At 38.1% G+C, this 24,361-nt stretch overlaps 2 protein-coding genes and 2 long non-coding RNA genes across 6 annotated transcripts; 1 reads left to right on the top strand and 3 right to left on the bottom strand.

Annotated features, from left to right (window-relative positions):
• Positions 1 to 2,750: 2,750 nt before the first annotated feature.
• On the bottom strand, positions 2,751 to 3,564 carry LOC130523431 (uncharacterized). The gene is made up of 2 exons (XR_008949885.1): positions 3,317 to 3,564; positions 2,751 to 3,033 (listed from the first exon to the last, which is right to left on the bottom strand). It is a non-coding gene; the product is annotated as an uncharacterized LOC130523431 (long non-coding RNA).
• A 743-nt stretch (positions 3,565 to 4,307) lies between these two features.
• Positions 4,308 to 10,994, top strand: nosip (nitric oxide synthase interacting protein). 2 transcript variants are annotated; one of them, XM_057028733.1, is made up of 10 exons: positions 4,308 to 4,450; positions 4,552 to 4,652; positions 5,104 to 5,209; positions 5,583 to 5,664; positions 6,182 to 6,317; positions 7,278 to 7,423; positions 8,091 to 8,207; positions 9,424 to 9,494; positions 9,820 to 9,928; positions 10,217 to 10,994. In XM_057028733.1, the coding sequence occupies exons 2-10, from the start codon at positions 4,583 to 4,585 to the stop codon at positions 10,286 to 10,288; spliced, it is 909 nt and encodes a 302-aa protein (XP_056884713.1). In that variant the 5' UTR covers positions 4,308 to 4,450; positions 4,552 to 4,582; the 3' UTR covers positions 10,289 to 10,994. The 2 variants fall into 2 exon arrangements, with proteins under 2 accessions (XP_056884713.1, XP_056884712.1); XM_057028732.1 differs by having other exon boundaries at positions 4,406 to 4,652.
• On the bottom strand, positions 7,277 to 9,423 carry LOC130523429 (uncharacterized). Its single transcript, XR_008949883.1, has 2 exons — positions 8,628 to 9,423; positions 7,277 to 8,470 (listed from the first exon to the last, which is right to left on the bottom strand). It is a non-coding gene; the product is annotated as an uncharacterized LOC130523429 (long non-coding RNA).
• Positions 10,816 to 23,384, bottom strand: rcn3 (reticulocalbin 3, EF-hand calcium binding domain). 2 transcript variants are annotated; one of them, XM_057028730.1, is made up of 8 exons: positions 23,264 to 23,384; positions 18,396 to 18,612; positions 17,966 to 18,159; positions 17,708 to 17,880; positions 16,163 to 16,223; positions 15,985 to 16,076; positions 15,450 to 15,557; positions 10,816 to 11,193 (listed from the first exon to the last, which is right to left on the bottom strand). In XM_057028730.1, exons 2-8 carry the CDS (start codon positions 18,608 to 18,610, stop codon positions 11,086 to 11,088), a joined length of 951 nt encoding a protein of 316 aa, XP_056884710.1. In that variant the 5' UTR covers positions 18,611 to 18,612; positions 23,264 to 23,384; the 3' UTR covers positions 10,816 to 11,085. The 2 variants fall into 2 exon arrangements, with proteins under 2 accessions (XP_056884710.1, XP_056884709.1); XM_057028729.1 differs by lacking the exon at positions 10,816 to 11,193 and adding an exon at positions 12,873 to 13,794.
• Positions 23,385 to 24,361: the final 977 nt, after the last annotated feature.

Below are 24,361 nucleotides of genomic sequence, written 5' to 3'. Positions count from 1 at the left end.
TGACGATAGCCAACACGCTTAAAGAAATCAACGAGAATGTAAAAAAAGAAGAATGTAAAAAAAAAATAACGTGTAAAAGCTGTGCTCGGATTGTGACAATAATGCATTTTATTCACAAACGGGCAATTAATCGCGCTCGAACGTGAACCGCGTGCCTGCAGTCTGGCCCCATCATTGCGTCAGGACGCACATCCTCACGGGGTTGTGGCTCTGTGTCCAAACACATCCAGCGCCCCTTTAACATGCCGATGGTGCGTTCAATGGTGGAGCGACTGCGCGCATGCATCTGATTGAATAAAACTCCTGTGGAGTCTGAGGGTTGGTCAGTGGTGTCAACAACCAGGGAGCCAGGGCATATCCTCGATCCCCTAGAAAGTGTTTTGATGAACTCTTATGATTGACATAAAAATATTGCAATCAATAAATTTATTTACATACAATCAAGATTACTTTGCTTTCTGTTGTCTTCAGCATGTGCTAAGAGCTGAACCTTTTCACCACATGTGTGAAAACACAACTGTCATCTGGTCTGTGTGCGTCGGTTTGTTGTGTTCTGCGTTTATCGCTACGGGATGTGGTTGACCCATCTCTTGTGCTCGGTCCGCCTTGAATTTTGAGTACAATCCTAACACTCGAACTTTCTTTCAATGATCAAAGGTTAAAGGAGTTTTGATATAAGGCAATGTACTAGACTGTATCACAACTGCCACGTTTGGTACGGTCGATGAACTTCAGTCAGTGATCAAAGGTAAAAACCAAAAGAGTCACACATTTTCTATTTTACATTTGAGTGTCTCTTGTATTTTTGGAAGTTTTGCTGGTCAAATCATTATTGTTAATGTGAGTTGATGTTTCTGCTTAAAGTAGGATCATACACTACTGTTTACATTTTGTTATTGGTGTTTTCAGGACATTGATGTGGCATTGTCTTTTTAATAGGGCTGCTTTCTTGGATTTGTAAAAAATACCTATTTCACCTAAATGCCAGATCAAGTCGCAATGCTGCAGCTAAAAAGAGATGAAGTGCATGTGGCGGAATTGTGGTTTCCCTAGGCCAGGGGTCGGCCACCCTAGTGGCTCCCTGGAGCTTTTTCAAAAATATGAAGATGGACTAAAGGTGGTGTGAATATATTTTTTGTTTTAATATAATTTCTGTAGGAAGAAAAACATGACAAACATTCTTAAAGTTTGCTGTAAAAATGTGTATAATAATTATTTAATTTTAACATCTCATTATAATGTAAGTTAAACTTAAAGGACAATCGTACAGCAGAGTAGTCATGTGGTGCGTCATTCTCTCCAGGATACTTGTTATGTATTTGTAGCCTACTTATTATTTTGATAGTAGGTTAATATAGCTAATATAGACACTTACAGCATGTGTTGCCTTCATAATAAGGCTTATATGAGGCTTTTCATTTTTTGCAGCTCCAGACAGATTTGTTTTTTTGTCAAAATTGACAACTTCAGCTAAACATGGCTGACTTCACATGTTGAGGGTGCTCTGAAGCAGACCCCAGTCGTTGATTTTTTTTTTGGATAACTTATTTAAGTTTTCTCCTCTCTGTTACAATCACAAGTGAATCGTGCGGTGTAAAATGCATGTGACTTTTTTTTGCTTCTGATGCATGCTGCTGACACTCAAATGGATGCAAAAATAAAGCAGTCAGTCAGTATTTATTCTGAACTCCTTCTCCTCTATCTGTCCCTGCTTTGAACTTACACAATGGCATCCACCTGAATAGCTACTTCTCCTTCCTCTGTGTTACTTCACTGTTGCACATTAAAGATGTGTGCCACTCCGTCAGCTTGTGCATTCCATGGGGCTGCTTCTGCATTGATGTCAATGTCCCTGCACCCGCTGCCGCTGTCAAAATTGTGGTGGCAAACATTTACTTTGGCATAATTCTCTGCATCCTCATGTAGGATTTTGAGCCCTTTTCCTCTCAGTTTCTCTGCGTTCTCTGTGATTTTTTTTTTACCGTAATCAATTTTCTCACAGACACTCACTTCTCTCCAAATCCAGTCAAATTCAAATGACAAAATTTGATAGCCCTGGCCAAAGAGGAGGGCAGGGGAAGGCCAAAACATTTTGTTGGACTAGCTCAACGGCCTTCAGGAAAATTTTGCGATAAGCTGCTTTTAATGTCAAAATACTGTTGTGGTTGAAAAAAATTATACTATGCCCGGCATGCCAGATTCCCTGTACATTACCGCTGATGGAAAGTGTGGATTCTGAGAAGCAGAGAGTGTTGGACATGCTATCCTACACTGCGAAAGACACTCATATCAAAGCTTTTTAGAGATCTGGTAGTGACTGAAAACACTGGGCCAGATTCACCAATATGTTCTTAAGAATCTCCTTAGATTCTTTCTTAAGTTGTTATTAAGAAGTTTTTTAAGAAAACCCTACGTCGGATTCATCAACGCGTTCGTAAGCCCCAGAATTGTTCGCAGCTGTGTTCTTAGATTGATGAATGCCATCTGTTCGTAAGTTGAAAGCGCGTGCCAGGTGAGTCTAATTAACATACGATTAGCATAAGTCACCGCCCACTAATGCCCATAAAAGGAACTGCAGCAGGACCCTGTAGACGGAGCAAAAAGCAGCCAAATGCCCAAAGCGAAATGCCCAAAGCTTGCCTCTCCACGCCTGATTTCTGACGCCGTGTTGAACAATCAAGAAAGGATGGCTAACAACGAGAATGTAAAAAAAAGAAGATGTAAAAAAAATAAACGTGTAAAAGCTGTGCTCGGATTGTGACAATAATGCATTTTATTCACAAACGGGCAATTAATCGCGCTCGAACGTGAACCGCGTGCCTGCAGTCTGGCCCCATCATTGCGTCAGGACGCACATCCTCACGGGGTTGTGGCTCTGTGTCCAAACACATCCAGCGCCCCTTTAACATGCCGATGGTGCGTTCAATGGTGGAGCGACTGCGCGCCTGCATCTGATTGAATAAAACTCCTGTGGAGTCTGAGGGTTGGTCAGTGGTGTCAACAACCAGGGAGCCAGGGCATATCCTCGATCCCCTAATAAAATAAATCAAGATAAAATCAAATAAAAAGACAGTTTTTGGCATGGTTTCCAATTTGGTTGATTAATGTTAAGTCATTGGCACATTTACGTAATTTTAAATTTCTCCGTAAATCACCAAAAATAGGAAATAAACATAAATAAATAAATATGACAGAATTATCATTGTAATATTGAATTTTATTGAACTGCACAAGAGAAGAAAACACACCATGCCAACATGTCGGCACTGAAATGTGCGCAAGAGTACTCCTGAGTGTTCGTAGGATTTGTTCTTACCTACGAATAAATCCAGGATAAGAAGAAATTGGTGAATGCCACAATCTTCGTAAACTGTTCGTAAGTGGGACTTAAGAACAAATTTGTTTTACACGTTTTTACATTCTTCTTTTTTTACATTCTCGTTGATTTCTTTAAGCGTGTTGGCTATAGTCATCAGGGTTGAGGCAATTTTATCAAGCGTGTTAGCCATCCTTTCTTGATTGTTCAACACGGCGTCAGAAATCAGGCGTGAGAGGCAAGCTTTGGGCATTTTGCTGCTTTTTGCTCCGTCTACAGGGTCCTGCTGCAGTTCCTTTTATGGGCACTAGTGGGCGGTGACTTATGCTAATCGTATGTTAATTAGACTCACCTGGCACGCGCTTTCAACTTACGAACAGATGGCGTTCATCAATCTAAGAACACAGCTGCGAACAATTCTGGGGCTTACGAACGCGTTGATGAATCCGACGTAGGGTTTTCTTAAAAAACGTCTTAAGGACAACTTAAGAAAGAATCTAAGAAGATTCGTAAGAACATATTGGTGAATCTGGCCCATTGAATGTCAAGGCATGGAAAATAAAGAATGGCAGGTTGATATTACAACCACAATACACATTTATCTATACAGTTTCCGTGATTAGTTTCTGTGATTGCGACATTTTTGTCTTGCTATGTTTTATGTTGCATTTGTTTAAGATCATTTGTGTTTTAGATCATTTCCTGCGTTTGCAGCTCGTGAACTCTTTTGCAGTGCATTTGACTGTCGGTCACCGTAGATTTTAATGCGTCCACATCAAGGAATCAAGAAGACAGAGGCCAAAACAAAGACGCTGTCGCAATTTGCGTGCCACTATATTCTACAGAAAATATGAATAGACAATAAAACAATAGATGGCAGCAATACGCCATGGACGTGTCTAGTCTGCCGTAACCGTAGAAGGAAATAAAGCTACTTTTAACCGATTTTTTTAGAAGAAATCCAGGAGGCATTTTATTTGGGGCGACCTTTAAGGTTTAGAAGCAATCGGGATTTAGTGTAGTCTGCACTACGCTCCAGTCCAGGTGGGGGCGGTAGTGCGGTTGCCACCCGCGATAAAAACAGAAGAAGAAGAAAATCGGTGGGGAAATAGGAAGAAAAGAAGAAAAGGAAAGGTTACATTATTTATTTGTACTGAGGCGCTTTCATTACGCAGTAATATGAATTACGAATTTTAATATGATAAGAGAAAGTATTTTTTCCCCTTTATTTCCAGGTGTCTGATTTCAGTACAGAATTCGAAAACGATGACGCGTCACGGAAAAAATTGTACGGCTGGAGCTGTATATACATACCACGAAAAGAAAAAAGATACAGGTACGTGATGTGATCAGAAGAACCCCTCTATCGAAAGGTCCATACATGTCGATGGAATTTTTACTTCCCCTCCGCACCCCAAACAGCTTCTACTCGCGATTAAATCGAGGCCATTTTCTCGACAGTGAACCGAGCATTTCAATCTTTCAATATGTGTATATTTACATACACGCGTATACCTCTCTTTGCGTTTGTGTATGTATGTGTGCTTGTGTCAATATACTGTGCATATAATAAGTGAATATGTAACATGCTGTTCATAATTTTAATATATTTTTATCTTGGCACTGTATGTACAGCGCTATCATTGGAATGTGGGAAGTTACCCCTAGAAGTCGCTCAGAATCCTTTGTTTTTAAATATTCTAATTTCTTTGGAATGATCTGGACAGATTTTCGTGATTAAGATTCTGCTATGCGATGTATGGTGACATGTGGGTCCTTCTCCTCAGCGGCGTCTGGTTATGGAACACAGAGCATCAGATTGGGTAAAGATGCCATCAAAGACTTTGACTGCTGTTGCCTGTCACTACAACCATGTCAGGATCCTGTTGTCACGTATGTTTCTTTTTAAATGTAAAAAAAATGTTACAAATGTTTCTTTAATTGTGTAACCAATATGTAAATATAAATAATCAGTAAAATTATGCTAACTTGTCTGTTCACACAAGTTATATAATATAAAGGAATTGCTTTTACCAGTTGGGTATAATCCATTAATTTTAGCCTGATGTGATGAGTTTACTTGGGCACTGTACCACCCCGAGTCACTAATGACCAGCAGTGATTTAGCCAAACTTAACACATACCATTGGGCCACCAAAAGTATTTGCCTGGAACATGCAAGACTTGCAGAAGTTATTATGATTAATTTTCTTAATGCTGTAGTACTCAATCTATGGAATTGTTTTTGTGTTTTTTTTGTCAACAGTCCAGATGGATATCTGTATGACAAACAAGCCATTCTTGAATTCATCTTGCACCAAAAGAAAGAAATTGCCAAACAAATGAAGGTAAGGTCAAACGTTTTGGACTAGATAACTTTGACCAGGCTCATATGGGGTGTCCTGCTGTTGGCCAATATTACCAGCACTTTGCCTACAGACCTATGTGTTTAACCTGTCTTACAATCGGCTGGATGATAAAACGATATATATTGCTATAGAACTTTTCTTCAATGGAAATATGAGGCATGATTGACAGGATGTTGCTAAAATTCAACTGTCCACATTCCCCACCATCATAACAAAGCCAATAATGAAGAAAATAGCATTGTTGAAAACTTTCTTGAAAAGCAGTGTGGTCATGGCAACACGAGCCACTCAGCTTCTGTGAAGAGGAAGAGATGTGGCACATTCGGGGCACTGTGCAGGACAAGGTTATTTATGGCACTAGTGGCAGTCTGGGAAGCACTGACTCGAAAAGCTGTCGAAAAAGTCACGATTTGTGACCCTGGTTTGAACCCAGAATGTTGTTGGTTGCATTTATTTTTTTCTGCATAACCTTCCTCATCAAGTTTTTTGTTTTAAGGCGTATGAGAAGCAGAAGCAAACACGGAAAAGCACTACACAACTGCAGTCAAAATCTGGGGAAAGAGAAAAGGTGGAGAAGTTTAAAACCACAGAGAACAGCATCGTGTCTAAACCCATCAACCCATTCATGTTTGGTAATTATCAGTGATGTTTGTCTTAACTCTTGCACTGATTGTATATCTCAGGATTTAAATTAAATTCCCTGGCTATTGATTCTAGAAGTGACCTTACATAAAAAGGAATTCTGCCACAGGTTTGCTTTGATTATTGGGCATATTTTGATTGATTTCAAGTATTTACATGGTTACCTTGATCAAAATCATCTAATTGGGTTCAGTGAAAGTTTGTCACATACCAAGGCAAGCTTATTCTAAATTTGCATTATACCATGATGATTAGGCACTTTCTGTTTTTATTTTTGTTGTTTTTTTGTGAGGGAAATGCATGCTATAGTGACGACTTCAAAAACTGAAAGTTTTCTAGTGCGTAATTGATGTACCTCATATCTCAAATCATAGATGGAATCGGTATAAACAAGTTTACAAGGAGGGGTAGAGTGCTAAAATGATCATCTGCACCTTATTTATCATTAGGTTTGTCAGGGTACCGAAGAGGCAGAATTACATTCTGTGCCAGTATTTTGCGAAACTGACCATTAAGGTCTAATCGAGACTGTTTGCTACTGGATTAGGGGGTAATGGTTTTAAATGATCTAAACCTCTATTCAACCAGTTCATCACTTGTCCTCTCTTTTATTGAAAAACAACTCTTAAAATGAATTTTCTTTTGTAAACGTTAATGATTTGGGAAGGCCCTTATTTGTAAACTTTAAATTCAGGTGATCCATGAATTGTTGAGCAATCTTGATAGTTGCTTTTGTGCAATAGTTTTGTTTTTGGTATGCAGAGTATAGATAAGGTTTTTCTCATCAGGCCTTTCGGACTGCTTGTGGACTGTGTGCATTGAGAGATGGTAACGTGAACCGATACAAAGAAAAGGCATCACACAGAAAAAGGCTGAATGTCTGTCCAAGGCAGCTGTTGTGGTCTAACAACATACTACTGTAAAATAAAAATTCTATTATGGTCTTTCAGGGCAGACTGATGGAAATAAACCATACCAGACCAAAAACAGCTCTGCAGAGTCCCCCATAGGTGCAAGTACTTCTAACCACAGCCTTCCCAGTTTTTGGATCCCTTCTTTGACACCAGAAGCTAAACCAAGTCTGCTCAAGAAACCAGTGAGTAATTTGAACATTAAAAATGTTCCAAGGGTTGTAGCCTAGTAGCATTATCATATATCTATCCATATATTTTCCATTAACTGCCACTTTTTTAATAATTGCAGTTTCATATATGTTTATACATTTATTTATTAAAAATCATTCTGTAGCATTACTTAAATGTTGTTAAACAAGACAGACCTGTAAGTCGGGGAAGGATTGGCCAGTGAGGACAAGACAGTAAGGTGCATGTGGAAGGGATATGTAATCTTACACTGTCAAGGATCTAGTGCAACTATGAATAAATGAATAATATAAATGTCATAAAACTATATACAATTAGCATTAGTCAAATGGGGATAGCTTAGGAGATACAAAATATTAAATTGTGTCACGGAAGGTGCAATACAACAAGTCTTCAGATGTGAACATAGGAAAGCCAAAGTGTCCAGGTCGGGGGAAGTTGCTGGTAAGGGGAAGGTGAACTATGAGGCAATGGAGGGGCAGGAAATCATGGGAGTTACAGAGCAGCATGGACTGGTGGATAAAGTTTAGATTACATTAAACAAATCTAGAGCTTTCTTGTCTAATGGTACAGTCACAGATATTCATATTTAAAGTAAAGGTCAAAGAGCACATTTTTAAAAATGCACACATTTTATCTTCTGCGTTTCTCCTTTTGTAGAGTAAGACTGTATTATGTCCAATGTCTGGAAAACCCATCAAGATGAATGACCTTATCACTGTGTGCTTCACTCCACTGGACCCAACCCTAAGTCGAGTGTCTCTGCTTACACGCCAGGTAGGGTTCTCTTAACACATTTATGCAACAAGGTTCGAGATTTTTTGATTATATGTGGTGTAACAAAAACCAGGCTTGATTGTGCTACTTGAAAAAATAAGATGTGAAAATAAATTTTCGAACTTTAAAGGGAACTCCAACTATGAAGACATTTAAACCTTGATGGATCCAACACTGGCATGCAAAAAGATGGCTGTGGCTCTCATGTCTTTTAAATGACTTTGGTTGCGAGTGTGGACAGCAGGGAGCCTCCTGGTGACAACCTGGGAGGCATGGAGGCTAGAGTAGACATAGTGGTTGTTTATGTGGAAACTGAATTCCCATGCCTTCCGAGAAGGACTTGGTCTGTTGTAGAGAAACACAATTTCTCACAGCAGCTGTCAGAGGCAATTTATAATGGTAATATCTTGTTAATTTTACCATGGTCATTATTAGAATACTGCAGTTTGGTTCTTAGATGTTGTCAGTTGAAACACTGAAAAGCATTGCGAAAGAACAGCTGAGAGAAGAGAAATGAACTTTTTGGCAGCTGAGCGCATCTGAATTCATTCTTCCACTCACCTCCATTTTCTATTGCTTGAAAAACTGATACCAATGTCTTTCATTTGGAAAATCCACCCTGGCACAGTGCAGCATTTTAAGTTGATGTGAAGTTGATGAAATCTAAGTCACAAGTATGAAGAGCAGTCAGACTTAGTTGTACAATCTGGCTTCAATGGCTCTGGAATGTAAACAACATTCCATTAATATTTATGAATTGTGGTGGAAAAACCAATTTAAAGGCTCAAATGTCTCCATAAATGGGATACACTTTAAGAGCACTTCTTATACATTTCTTAAAATTAAGAACAACTGCCAGACAATTGAGCTCAAGTGAGCAAAACCATGCAAGTAGTAGCCAACATGCGTTTATTTTGGGTTTAGTTGTTTATCTAAAAGGTTTTTTTTATAAAATAATTGCTGATGGTATTGCATAATTACATCTAAATATATTATGACTTATTTGGTAACAAGAAAACATTTTAGTTTTACTGGCAGTCTATGTCCCATAGGTTGTTTGAACTTTGACTGCAAGTAAAGCCAATTTTTTTTTAAGAACTTTTAGGTTTCAAGTTTGTGTGCATACACTAAAATATTGAGAGAGAATAGGGTTTTGTTATGTTTGTTTATGTACAGTTTTGATACACTCTCAGTCTGTCATTCTCAACCCCTTCAGGACAGATATGTGTGTGCTGTCACCAGAGATGTCCTGGGTAACAGTGTTCCATGTGCAGTCTTGCGACCCTCGTGAGTGCCAACACATGCCCTGCCGCTTGTGACTTTTTTGCTGCTCCATATCAAGCTGTTTTTCAATTTGTTTTTTTTCATTACTAATTTACCCTTAGAACAGTAACATCACAATTAGGAGTCCCCTTACCCCCATATTTTAATACTCTATATTAATCATATATATATTTATATATATATATTTTGTCTCTTAAGTTAAATTAGTTATTCTGCTGGTCCAAATTAAATTGGCAGAGCTTTACATGACAACACAACACTGACAGTAGGGAAAGGCTTCATTTAACTGTCAAATTTTTTGCTCTAATTAACATTGTATTGTGTTTAGTGGTGCTGTCGTAACCCAAGAGTGTGTGGAGAAGTTGATCAAGAAGGATATGGTTGATCCAGTCACTGGTGACAAACTTTCTGAGAAAGACATCATTTTCCTGCAGAGGGTATGTTTATAGTCCTGTACAGAATTAAAATCAAAAGACAATTTAATGAATAATTTTCTTGTAATTTTTAGAAATCTCATTTTTATTATTGAGAATAATTTTTAGAATCATTTAAAGAGCAAGTGTTCAATCCAGCTCTGTTACTAGTGCTGTACACAATCTGCATTATTTGAGACCTAATGTTATGTTTTGCATAGAATAAAACGGCACCATGTTTGCTGCACAAAATTACTTTTGTCATTTACAGTATACTCTGCAGTAAACAGTATAAGTGTTGTTTTCTTGCAGGGTGGAACTGGATTTGCTTCTTGCGGGGTTGAGCTTCATGCCAGAGAGTCACGTCCAGTTATGCAAGTCTGATGTATTTTACAATTTGTTGTACTCCTTTACTATCTTAGAGACTGTCGTGCTTTTTGTTGTCACACTTTTTTTTTTTAATTAAAATGTTTCAAGAAATATTTGAGTTGTTTGAGTGTCCCTAGTGGTCTCAAAAACCACTAGTTGCTGATAAGTTTGTTCTTGAACCCATTGATGTATATTTTAGAGTAATACTTACCCTTTTAGACCTTTCATTTATAATTTTTGCTGAGTCACAGACATGCATCCAATTTCAAGCCATTTTTCTGAACACTTCTGAACAGAGTTATTTTTTTTACTAGCATATAAAAAAAATTTTTAAGGGAGACATGGAAAACCTGACTGCAAGAAATAAATTCAATTTGTTAAGCAATCACTTTAATCATTTAAGGCAAAACCTGAACTCTAGCCAGTTCAAAGCTGCTGTAAGGAAGAATTTTAAATTCAGGTCAGCTGCATTTTTTTTCAAAATTGTCGGGAAATATTTTGGGAAGTAAAGGTTTTTTTAAAAATATTTATCAGTTAAAATATGCATTAATACGGGGTCTTTTAATCACTGAAAATGGAAGTACTCTGCATAAAATGGTAATTACACGTGGTGTTTTGATGATCTCTGCAATTGTAAGTCAATTTTGAGGATAGAGATTTCAGTAAACATGGAAATCAAATTGCTTTGTTGTTTCAGATTAAAAAACGTGGCATCAAATGACTTGTGTAATTGATCATTGTTTAGATCATCACGCATTCATTGTTGACCAGTCATGAAAAATGCAACTCATACTATGTTGGGACAAATGACATTACAGTTCATCATGGCCTTCAAAACTCATGGCTCCAAAATCAGTGATCGTGCTGGTCTTGATGAATTCCAGATTCTCAAGCATCTCAGATAGTGTCAGAAATCCATCCTAAGAGAGATTTATGCATACACAGGCAATAATCAGTCTTACTTAATACTAAAACATGTGTTGATTATATTTTCTTGCTCTTTCATCTAACCAAGTGTTATATACTGCTCAAAAAAATTAGAGTAACACTTTTTAAGTATAGCAACCTATCAGTCAAATTTCTGGAATATTGATCTGGTCAGTTAAGTAGCAGAGGGGGTTGTTCATCAGTTTCTGCTGCTTTGTTAATGAAATCAACAACAGGAGCATCAGAGGGGCAACATTGAGACGGCCCCCAAAACAGGAATGGCTTTTCAGGTTGAGGCCACTGATACTTTTTTCCCTCATCTCTTTTGGCTGATTTTCTTTTTTTACTGACTGACTTTCTACTGTTGTAGTTCTTCATTTGGCTTGGATCAACATCTGTTGATAGCATGGTGCGGTACCTGGACGCTACAGAGGTTGCACAAGTAGTCCAACTCCTCCAGGATGGCACATCAATACGTGCGGTTGCAAGAAGGTTTGCTGTGTCTCCCAGCACAGTCTCAAGAGCATGGAGGAGATTCCAGGAGACAGCTAGTTACTCCAGGAGAGCTGGACATGAGGGTGGCCTGAAGGCCCAACGTTCCCATAGTGGGCCCTGTGCTCACTGCCCGGCACCGTAGAGCTTGATTGTTATTTGCCATAGACCACCAGTATTGGCAACTACGCCATTGGCCCCCTGTGCTCTTCACCGATGAGAGCAGGTTCAACCTGAGCATATGCGACAGACGTGAAAGGGTCTGGAGATGCTGTGGAGAACATTATGCTGCCTGCAACATCATTCAGCATGACCGGTTTGGTGGTGGGTCAGTGATGGTCTGGGGAGGCATATCCCTGGAAGGACGCACAGACCTCTACAGGTTAGATAATGGCACCCTGACTGCTATTACGTATCGGGATGAAATCCTTGGACCCACTGTCAGAACCTACGCTGGTGCAGTGGGACCTGGGTTCCTCCTGGTCCACGACAATGCCCGACCTCATGTGGCTAGAGTATGCAGGCAGTTCCTGGAGGATGAAGGAATTGATAGCATTGACTGGCCCCCACGTTCACCTGACCTAAACCCAATAGAACACCTCTGGGACATTATGTTTAGGTCCATCCGGTGCCACCAGGTTGATCCTCAGATTGTCCAGGAGCTCAGTGATGCCCTGGTCCAGATCTGGGAGGAGATCCCTAGGACACCATTTGTCGTCTCATTAGGAGCCCCAACATTGTCAGGCATGCGTACAAGCACGTGGGGGCCACACAAACTACTGACAATCATTTTGAGTTGCTACAATGACATTTTGGCAAAGTGGACCAGTCTGGTGCATCATTTTTTCACTTTCATTCTTGGGGTGTCTTTGATTCCCCCCCCCCCTATAGGGTGATCATTTTCATTCCTATCAAATTATTATTAATTATTATCAAACTTTTGATCAGGAAAGATATTCAAGACCCCCCCCCCCCCCCCCCCCATTTAGATCTGATGTGTTTTCGAAGTGTTCCTCTAAATTTTTTGAGCAGTGCATTTAAACAGAAAAAGATGGGGTCCACATAAAAAAAACTGAGATGCAACTTGCAAACCTTTGTAAAGCACGTTCTTGCCTTGTCCTTATTATCTTCTCTTAAATAAGCTGCTAACAGTTTGTGTAAGATGTCTTATAAGCAAGCATTTTTTTAAGTCATCGCAATTTTTTATTAAAATATGTCTGCAGAGATTATTAAACTATGCTCTTACAGTGAAATAGGGGTGGGCTAAACATGTATATGATGGAAAAAGCAAACATTTCATTCCACAAATTTTCATAAAACACTACCAAGCACATACATGGAATATGCTTAACATTTTAACAGTATAATATATATATATACACATAATGTGTGTTGAAGTAAAAATGTTTTATTAAAAAAAACATGAAACATCGAGACAGTTAGAGGATGTCAATTAAAAACATGTAGCCCTAGCACTGAAAATGGAAAGTGCTTTTCAAACAGAAAGAGAAAATATAAGCGAGTTGGGAAAATGCAATCTTGTCACAAAATTAAGCAAAAAAACAAATTTAATCATGCTTAATCAACTACAAAATCTTGTGTTAATATTCTTGCTTCTGGGTATTTTGTGGATTTTGCAAGATGTAAATACATGACCAAAAGCTTTATGTTTGAAACCTAATGTTTCAATGCAGAACCCAATACAATATTATCTGAATTACCTACAATGTCACAGTAGTTACTACAAGACAGTCATACAAAAACTTATTTAGGTCAAATCAATCCCACTTAAACAATCCCAAATCCCAATTTACACAACTTCAATCCTCATATACACAGTATACGAGTGAAAACTGACTGAATGAAAATGATCTGTGGCTGTGTTAGAAGCATATGTTCATGTTCAAAGTTCATTCTAATCTCAATACAATCCCAAATATTAAAACCATAACTGCATTTCAAAACAAAATCTAAAAACAAGAGCTCCCACTAGTTCAAAGTTCATCGTGTCTCTTTGTTAAATCCTCTCCATAATTGGTAGCCTGGCTACCCACAAACATGTTCCAGTTAGTGAGAATTTCCTTCTTGGTTATTTTCTCATCCTTAATCATCAGATTCCATCCAATATTGGTGTATGATTGAATGTGATTAAAGTGCAGGAGACAAAAAACAAGACAGATAAGAAAGATTCTTGTTAGTAATTCAGGCAGAATTATAATCTTTATGCATTTGTTAAATACTGGGCATAAGGGCACACTGACGAATAAAAAAAGATCTACAGGTATATTATCAGTGCATTTTACATATTGTGTATCAAACCTGGTTAATCAGTGAAAACTTACTTGCTAGAGCTTTTGTATTTGCTTTTAAAATATAATACACAAAATAAACAGACATTTACCCAGTGGAATTCCTCTTGTGAAGAACTGAGAATGTTATACTATGGCAATTATAAAACATATTGTTTCTCCTCTTAATGGACTTCACTTTGGGGCTTTCAACCTATAGTACCTATCCTGCAGAAACTATACACCAACAACAAACCAAGCTCCATCCTCAACAATTGGATCCTTAACCATTATAATCCACTGATTATAATTTGTCCTTTACATTGCAGTCAAATGAGAAAATGGTTTATATTTTGCATTTTTAAAGTAGCCACCTTTTGCTTTGGTAACAGTTTTGCACATTCTTAGCATATTGTTTCTTTCATGGGGTGGTCACCTGGAAAAGAATGGCGCTGTGGCAGCCATGATGGTGTAAACATCTCAACTTTTCTGGACATGGTTTGATGGAACCAAAAATCTCAAATTTGGATTAATTGGATCAAAACACAGAACTACACTGGTCTAAAGTGCTGTTTAGATCCTATTTTCTGTTTGTTTTTCTCCCTCAACTGTGGCTTTGCTGCAGCAATTTGACCATGAAGACTTATTAACTAACTGTAAGTCACAAATTCTTCACTGAACAGTTGATTTTAAAATGTGTCTGCTACTTTACCTCTGTAAAGCATTTGCATGGTCCCTTATCTGAGTGACTGTTAGTTAGAATCATTTAAATGTTTTTACAACTGCACATAAGAATACGCCTTAGCATTCGTGTGCCTCACACTGACAACTGCATACTTGTTCATTAAAAAACAGTCCAGATGATGAGCTCATTGAGCTAATTAATAGGATGCCGAATGTACAAAGCAGTTACCAAAGTTGGTTACCTCAATGTCATTTAACACTTATTTTTACTATCCTCCATGTGTGTTTTCCTAAAGTTTTAATGTCTTGGTTATTCTAAATTTATTCTGGAGAAAAAATAAATTATAAAATGTGTCCAAACTTCTGACTGGGCATGTATCAATGGTAAATCAATATATAGAAACATATTCTGGATTTTCTACTGTTTATTGTGTGATGATCAATGTCTAATGTTTTTTGTTTTTTGTCAACCTCTTTTCCTGATATGTAGTTTAACGAACATACGGAGTCTGATATCTAAAACTGTAAGCATGGATTACATGCAGAAAATACAACTCTGCAATGGTAATTGACAGACTATCTGTTGGTGGAAGAGATGATTGCATTCTTAGTACAGATTGATATGCACTGATATTTTCACATGAACATTCCGCACTGGGAACAAAAATAAAAAATAAAATTATTTCAACCATTTCAGTGTACTTAATGTTCCTAGAGAGACAGTGGGTATAAACTGCTAAATACTAGCAGTTGATATGAAGATGTTCCACGGAAGCAGTGCCTACCTTATCAGTATCTGTCTCATGAATCAAGTGTTTGGCTTCATTGTCTGCATGATCAACCTCTCCTGGCAAAATCCATTGGGCTACTTCAGCAGCATCGAGGTAGCCATCCTGTGTAACCAAACTTTCTTTAGAACATGATACCGTAACAGTTTTTATTACTTGCCAATTCTTGGTATTAATGTTGCACCCCTGCCCTCCCAGTAACGGGTATAAATGATTTCATTTAAAAGGTAACATTGGAAGTACTGTTTATTTATATTATCTGTTTATAAATTGCATTCACATATTAACATAGTAAATACTGCACAGTGCTAGTCTTAGAGAGATTACAGGTAAACAGGTAAACATATTAATTTAATAACAGGTGAGCATCTAAATTTACTTTCTTTCACTTATTGACCAAACTGTATTAACAAAATGCATACCTCACTGCACATGTATTACTCTGGCTGTGATATCTCCACATGTAGAGGTTGTGACATCAACCCCATTCTCACAAATTGCTTGGTTAGCCAGGCAATCTTTTTTCTTTTACCTTGTTGGTATCTCTGAACTCTGAGAAATGTTTCTTCTCTGTCTGGACCCAGTCAGGTTCGCTCTCCCCACTCTCTGGTGTGTACATGTCACCTAAAAACCAGAACAGACATTGATGTATACACACAGTCCATGTTAGTCACAGAAGGAATTCTAGGTTTCTAAGTAAAGCAACTTACCAATGTATTCATTTAAATTTATCTTTCCATCTCCATCTTTGTCAATATCTTCCACTGTTTCCTGAATACAAACATGAATGAAACATTAACATGTGCATACACTACTGGCCAAAAGTTTGGAAGCAAGAGCAAATTTTTACAAAGAGATTATAGTTTTACTACCGTAATATACAATGAAAAAACATTTAAAACAATTAACATAACTTATTCAGGGTGTAGGTCAATTAAATGTGACATGTCACTGAAAAGTGTGATCATGGAGTAAATACATCCTAAAATGTTTGGAACTCATAATGATTTTAAATAAATATTTCTATGAACTTGAGGGGTCTCAGAAAGCCTTTTGTCAACATTAACTGTAAAGCCACTTTTAATTGGGCTCATCAGTTTCACATACCTGTCTGTATATATCATTTAAATGAGGTGGCCAAATGCTATGGTGCCTGGATATAGCTTATTTACAATGAACTGTCTAGCACCATACATTTTAGGCATGTCAAACTCAGCCCTTGAGGGCCACGATCCTGCCGGGTTTTCTATCCCACTGAATGCATTTTCAGCCTGGTAGGACAGAAAACCCGGCAGGACTGTGGCCCTCAAGGACTGAGTTTGACACATAGAGCATTGTATATTGTCTCTTATCTTAAGGTGTGAAGTCAAGTAATCTGCAATTACCCCAATTTTGCCTTTATTAGGCTTAAGGATCTACCACACGATAATTGCTGACTTTACTTTAGTCTTGACTGGTGGCACCATTTAACTGTCCTCAAATGCCATTTATTTTATATCATTAGGAAGTGTGTGTGTTGTGTTTGTTTCCAGTGGAAAAGGGGATAAACTGATCCGTTGGTAAACTGGCAACTGTATTTTGTGTGGGGTTTTTTTTTCTGGCATTACAATTTCACCCCTTTTATAAGCTGCGACAAGGCCACAGTTTCCAGGTTATTTGTTGTTTAGTGTGTCCTGTCCTGTCTCAGGCCGTTTTTGTAAAATATTACTCTTGTTTTTTGCTTGAATTGAAAAATTCTATTTGCATGTAGGATGTATGTGTATATAATTCTTCCCTATCTCCCCTCTCCTCTTTTTTAACCCAATTAGCCACCAGCCGGACAGTCCCCCGATATGAGCATGGTCCTGCTCAAGGTTTTTTCCTGTTAAAATGGAATTTTGCCTTGCCATTGTTGCTTGTTGGGGATCCAGATATGGATTTCTGTAAAGTGCATACAGTTAATTATGATTGTAATAGATGTGATATAAAAGTTGAATCAAATTATCAAACTGATTTGATTTGCATATTGCTACAAAATAACAATTTGAACTGTATGATTTTTCGATCCTGTTTCTTGCATTTGAGTCCTGCCTACTTGGTTCTATCAAATCAAACATGTTACAAGATTGTCACAAGAAAATCTGAAACAAGTGTTTGTTTTTTTTAAAGAAATTTGTTGACAAAAACTAAAGGAAAGAAAATGTCGAAGCATAAAGGGCCATAGGAGAGCTAGATAGATCTTTTTTCATTTGTCCATTCAGGTGAGAAAATTCTACCTGCACTACGACATCTTTCATATACTCAAACTCTTCAGGATGAAGGAAGGCAGTGAACTCCTCACGTGTGGCAATACCATCACCATCTTGGTCAGCATTCTTGAAGCGCCTTTCATCCCTAGTGAGCATGGATTGATATGTAGCCTTGTCCTCAACATCATCAAATTCCTCACCTGCAAATCAATTATAAACTATGAGCAGATGAAGGCTTTGTGATACATGACATATGTACACATAACCTATTAACAAGGCTATTACCAAGATAGTAGCCATAGGTGGTGTTTTTGTACTCCTCCCACCCAATCTTGTCATCTTGATTCTTGTCATAGTCCTTCCAGTTTTTGTTCACATTCTCCTCAATGTACCTCCTTTGCCTGTGTTTGATCCAGTAATGCAGCTCTGCATGGCTCACATAGCCATCCTTGTCAGTGTCGATGCGGTCAACAATCTTTCTGTGGGTAAAGCTGGTGTTACTGTTGCCAAACTAAAATAATTTGCTCTTGCTGTTTTTGGAAATGCAGCTGCAAATTATGATAAAAACAAAACATGAAAACCAAGTATGTCATCAAACTATTCTGAAAATTCTTATGCATAAAAATTTGAAGTACTAATTTTTCCTAGTGGGATTATTAGATACCTAAACAGAAAAGTTGTGCTTTGCAGTATATCTTGAGTGGTTAAAACTCACGCTAATTTTTCTTTGCTCTCTTCAGGCGTCAGTTGGTCGAAGGTCTTGGCCTCTTCTTTACCCAGAAATGCTTCATGGTCATACTGAAATCCTTCAGCATCATTGTGGGCATGGTCACTCAAATCAGCATGGTGGTGGATGCGCTTCTCCTGAGCAGGTACAGCATAGGCAACAGTAGCCAGCATGCAGACGAATACTACTGTCTTCATCAGCATGTCTGTGCGTATAGAGTGCGGATAGATTGATCAATCAATCACCATGCCTTTAACATTTTCAGGTGAAAAATGGTACACTCCTGTCACATTTCAGCTTAAATTGAAATGATTTAAAATCACTTTTAAAAAAAACACTGGAAAACTGGGTCCAGAGGTTTCATTTCCATGCAGGTTCCGTGCAAATAATAGTCCTGTGTGTTCTATGAAGAAATAAAGAGCATTGACTTTAACAGCACCAGAATGATGATGTGTGAAGTAAAGGACTATGCCAATACAAATTCGAAGTGTATTTTCTAGCTTTGCATTAGGTTTTGCTGATTTCTGATTTGCCTTAATTGATTTTATGCTACTTACTATTAGATTAGTTAGGTGGAGAGAGAATGTCATCATTATGATGTTTATTTGGAAACTTTAAATCAACTCACTTTACAAGAATGTCATACACCTCAAAATAAAGTAATGATTCCTCAGAATTTATTTCAAAGTCATTGTTTGTTATTGTAAGGTTTTAATATAGTCACTGAGTTTTGCCTAGTCTACATGATTCGGTTGGTTTATTTTGCAACATGACAATGGAGACAAAATGTGGTTTTCAGTGGCTAAGAACTGCAATACAAATAACATTGATGAAACACTTTTACAAAGTCTGGAATAAATTTACATTTAAAAAACTAAACGGGATAAACTTTTACAAGTGTTCCACAAGGTTGTACTTGAACCAATCCTTTTCACCTTGTACATGCTTCCCTTAGGAAAGATTATTCGGCAGCACGGGATAAATTTTCATTGTTACGCTGATAACACTCAGCTTTATTTATCCACGAAACCAGAGGAGACAGAGAAGTTAGCGAAGCTTCAGACCTGTCTTAAAGACATAAAGTCTTGGATGTCTTAAAATTTCTTCCTCCTTAACTCTGGAAAAGCTGAGGTCATGGTGTTTGGTCCTGAACCTCTCAGGGATAGATTAGATCACATGGTCACTCTAGATGGTATCTCATTAACATCTAGTCTCTGTGAGGAATCTAGGAGTAATTTTTCACACATTAAAATGGTCTCTAGAAGTGCCTTTTTCACCTGAGGAACATCACATAGATCAGGAAGCTACTAACGCGGCATGATGCTGAAAAGTTAGTCCATGCATTTGTTACTTCAAGGCTGGACTATTGTAATTCTTTATTATCAGGGTGTCCAAACAATTCTTTAAGAAGCCTCCAGCTGATCCAAAATGCTGCAGCCAGAGTTCTGACAGGTATTGACAAAAGAGATCCCATTACTCCTGTACTGGCGTCTCTTCATTGGATGCCCATTAAATTTAGAATAACTTTTAAAATCCTTCTTCTGACCTACAAGGTCCTCAGAGGCCTAGCTCCATCCTACCTGGAGGAGCTAGTGACACCTTACCAGCCCAATAGACCGCTCCGCTCTCAGAACGCTGGTCTACTTATAGTTCCCAGTCTCTAGGAGTAGAATGGGGGGCCAAGCATTTAGCTACCAGGCCCCCCTGCTATGGAACCAGCTCCCTGTCCAGGTACGGGAGGCTGACTCCATCTCTACTTTTAAGATTAGCCTTAAAACCTACCTCTTTGAAAAAGCCTATTGTCACTAATTCTCTAGTCCCAGTTACTATCATAGACAGACAAATTATCATACTTAGGGGGTCGTCTAATCATTAGGTCACATCTTAGTTATGCTGCTATAGGCCAAGGCTGCCGGGGTCCAAAAACATGATCACCTGACAGGCCTCTGTCACTCCACTGGGAAATGGTCTCCTCTCCTCTCCTCTCCTCCTCATCACGTAGGCTACTGGTGTTATTTCTTGTGTAGTTTTTCTGCTTCTCTCCCACCCCCCACCCCCTTCTGTATTCATCTACAGGTATCGCCGCCTTCAGAGCTGCATACTGACCTCCGACCCCGCTGACCCACTCTACCTGACCCTACCGGCAACCTACTTTACTAAATATAATGTATTTCTGTATGTACTCTGTGGAGTATGTGTGCTTATTCTCTCCTCTACCTCTGCTCTCGTCTCCCCTCCCCTCCTCTCCTCTACCTGTCCTCCCCCTTCTCCTCTCTCTCTACCCAGCCGGCCATCAGCAGGAGGGTCCCCCTACATGAGCCTGGTCCTGCTCAAGGTTTCTTCCTGTTAAAGGGGATTTTTTTCTTGCCACTGTTGCTTGTCTGGGGTTAGGCCCTGGGATTCTGTAAAGCGCCTAGAAACAATTTTGATTGTAAAAGATGCTATATAAATAAAAATTGATTGATTGATTGATTGATTGATTGATTGATTGATTGATTGATTGATTGATTGATTGATTGATTGAAGTGATTAAACAAATTTACAAATTGCGGAGCACTTTTACAAACTCTAAAACTACTAGCCATGCGATAGAAATGGCTGACAAAAGTTATAGTTGCACTGTTTACCACCCTCTTCTTTATTAACAGACTTTACATACAGAACATTGGATTTATCCATAACATCCCTAAAAAAGACATTAGTAATGTAAGTAGTAAGTAGATAAAACCCCGAATTGTGTGAAACGATGTAGTGAATATGTTTTTTCCTTTTTGGGGAGTAAATATTGTCAAGATATTGTATTTGTTTGTCAAACCACACTGAAGCCAAAAAACCTTCCATGAAAATCCATCAGCACATCTGGAAAGAACCAAACCAGATGGATTTAGTTTATCACAACCATAAGCATGCCACATAAGGTTCTTTTCCACTGGGCTACACTAGGATCTGCAAGGTTCAACTCAGCACGGTATGGTGCAGCCAATTTTGATTTTACAGGTACCTCTACAACATTGGGAGGTCTTCATAACATGGCTCTCCAAAACTGACTGTGACACCGTTAATTTGTGTTAATATAATAAGTCTTTGCTTTCGTTCTCTGATAAATGTTTGTTTTACACTGCAGGCTCTTTTCTCGCCAGTCTTAAAAGAAAAGACAAAGATTATGAAAATCTTTATTAGTTTGTTCATTGATGGATTTTATGGAAGGTTTGATTTGATTTATAGTATTACATTTATATTATTATTATTATTAGATATTTATAAGATGTAATATCCCCCAAGGGCAATTTGATTGCAGCAGTAGTTAAACCATTCTTCCAATCAGGCTCAGTAAAGCATTTCTAACAGGTATATAGACACAATACAAGTAATACATAATCAACACAGTTTCACTGGTGCATTAGTCCCAGCTTGCCTGCAACTTGTTAAGAAACCATGGCTGCCTGGACAAGCTGTTTTGGATATTCTTATTTTGGACTTAGAAGTAAAAGTATCTTCTTTTAGACGAGAGAAACTGAAACTGCATGAAAAGGGTGGAGAGGGATTGCCAGAATGGTTTTGTGGTTTCAATGTTTGTCCAAACACAATAATAATAGCTTGATAATATTCATTCCACTAAAACATTCACATCATTGTTTGAAACAACTAGTGGAAACTTTTTCTTCTTCTTTGGAGGCAAATTTTATGTTAATTTGTTTTGATCTTGATGAATGTAAGTTTTAAAATTTGATATTTGTTTCAAATTTTGTAAAAGTGTTTCTTCAATGTTATTTTGTATTTCTCTTCTCAGTCACTGTATGTGGCAGGATTAGATGGACAAACCAATGTAAATGATTTTTGTTTACAAGTAAAATTAACAAAACATAATTCTTGACAGTTCTCAACATTGTATCAAAGTCTACAAATAACAGAGAACATGTTCAAATCTGAACAAAAAATAAATAAACCATCACATTATCAAATTCATATTTAGCAGTCCTGCCCTTAGCATGCAGTAAAGCTCCAATTCTGTCCTAAATCTTTTTCCACCACTGTACAGTCTAAGATTGTCCCACAACACAATCTTGATGTGTAACCTGGCAGTCTCATTTTGTACAAGTACAAACTATGAAGAGAAAATGTGATATTTCAGACTTTCTTTTATATAAGCACATATCAGGAGCAGATCAAGCCCAGATGTACCCCAGTCAGCCCTGACAGCTCCCAACCTGAAACCAGCCAGGCAAGTCAGTGGGGTCAGCCATAAGAGACCAATATAACAACAGCAAGTCAGTATTGTATACGCAAGTTTGTATACGCAAATTTATTTACATTTCTAACTAATTTATTTTACTCATTTGTATCTTGTATGCTTGAACTTTACTTGCTAAAAACATTTTCATATACAGTGGACACTATGAATGAGAGGAGAAGCGGCGTCTGCTAGGCTAATGCTCCTCTTCTGCTTTGTTCCACGTCACTTTCTGCTTTAGGTTAAGCCCATCAGTCCGAGTAAATGGCCTGCCCCACCCAGGATCGGGGCTGATCTAAGAACCCCGGGGCACAGACTTAGCAGAGACCCTTTGGGGGAGGTTCCTGTAGGTTCCTATAGTGGAGAAGTGCACCACTGGCCCCCAGCACAGTAAAATTACCCTGATTTTGTGTACGCACACGCGTGTGCGTGTGTATACATGCATACATACTCGCGCGTGTGGTAAAAGGGTATTTTTCAAGGATGTCGACCTATCTTTGCTCAGGTTTGTAAAAACAAACCAAAAACTACGTTGTTTTTTATATATACTGCGCTTTCGGTACATGCACAGAACCATAACATTTAAAAAAATCAAAACACTAATGTAAAGAATATAATCTCTTACCTATTTATCAGCTCACTCCTTGTGTTAACTGTTGGAAGTTCAGTCCAAATTTGCGCTCTGAATGTTTAAATAACAGTGCTTTATGGGCGGGCATTGTTTTTCTAACCAATCACCATCGTTCTACTCGTGACTCTAACCAATTGAAATTACGACGACGCACTAAAGTCTTTTGGTTTGATTGCAATTCGCTGTTAACCGCCACGTTGTCATGTATCCCACCAAATAGGCAAGTTCATGAAAATGTCGGGCAATTAAATAAAAGCTGGAAAGAATAAGGATATAGGACCTCAAAGGCAGCTAGTGATCGGTATTTTTTAGAAAATCACATAGTGCAAATCATAAAATAACCAGATTTGGCTTGAGCCTCTACCACCTGCCTTGACTTACAAAGCAGGCTACAAATCTGTACAGGTCACCAGCTCAGTTATATGTTGTCTACCATGTAGGCCACACACACACACACACATATACATACACACACACACACACACGTATATATATATACACACACACACACACACACACACACACATATATATATATATATAATATATATATATATAATATATATATATATATGAGGTGGGCTGTCTGTGAAGGGATTACTAAAACATGTGTGGAATAAGCACTTCATATTGTTTATAGTAGTAGAAGAGTTTAATGCACTAGTTCAGGGGTCGGCAACCCGCGGCTCTGGAGCCGCATGCGGCTCTTTGGCGCCGCCCTAGTGGCTCCCTGGAGCTTTTTCAAAAATATGAAAATGTAAATTGTTTTAATATAATTTCTGTAGGAAGAAAAACGTGACAAACATTCTTAATGTTTTCCAATGCTGTATAAATGCGTATAATAAATATTTAATTCCAACATCTCATTATAATGAAAGTTAAACTTAAAGTGGCCATGTGGTGCGTCATTCTCTCCAGGATGCGCTGCAGGGAAAATAAGCATTTCGTCATGAATGCTCATTATGTATTTGTAGCCTACTTATCGTTTGGAAAGTAGGCTAATACAGCTAATATAGACACTTACAGCATGTGTTGCCTTTATTATAAGCCCTATATAAGGCTTTACATTTTTTGCGGCTCCAGACAGATTTGT

Source organism: Takifugu flavidus, chromosome 3, assembly GCF_003711565.1.
Source record: "Takifugu flavidus isolate HTHZ2018 chromosome 3, ASM371156v2, whole genome shotgun sequence".
Lineage (NCBI taxonomy): Eukaryota > Metazoa > Chordata > Actinopteri > Tetraodontiformes > Tetraodontidae > Takifugu > Takifugu flavidus.
The sequence above is the reverse complement of the archived record's forward strand: the minus strand, read 5'-3'. Positions and strand labels throughout refer to the sequence as shown.

Coding starts and splice junctions, on each gene's coding strand:
- nosip (XM_057028733.1), top strand. CDS start 4,583: ATGACGCGTCACGGAAAAAATTGTACGGCTGGAGCTGTATATACATAC. Junction 5,210..5,582: donor TGTCAGGATCCTGTTGTCAC/GTATGTTTCTTT, acceptor TTTTGTCAACAG/TCCAGATGGATATCTGTATG. Junction 9,495..9,819: donor TGTGCAGTCTTGCGACCCTC/GTGAGTGCCAAC, acceptor TATTGTGTTTAG/TGGTGCTGTCGTAACCCAAG.
- rcn3 (XM_057028730.1), bottom strand. CDS start 18,610: ATGCTGATGAAGACAGTAGTATTCGTCTGCATGCTGGCTACTGTTGCC. Junction 18,160..18,395: donor GAGAGCAAAGAAAAATTAGC/GTGAGTTTTAAC, acceptor CTTTACCCACAG/AAAGATTGTTGACCGCATCG. Junction 11,194..15,449: donor ATGAGACAGATACTGATAAG/GTAGGCACTGCT, acceptor AATCTCTCTTAG/GATGGATTTCTGACACTATC.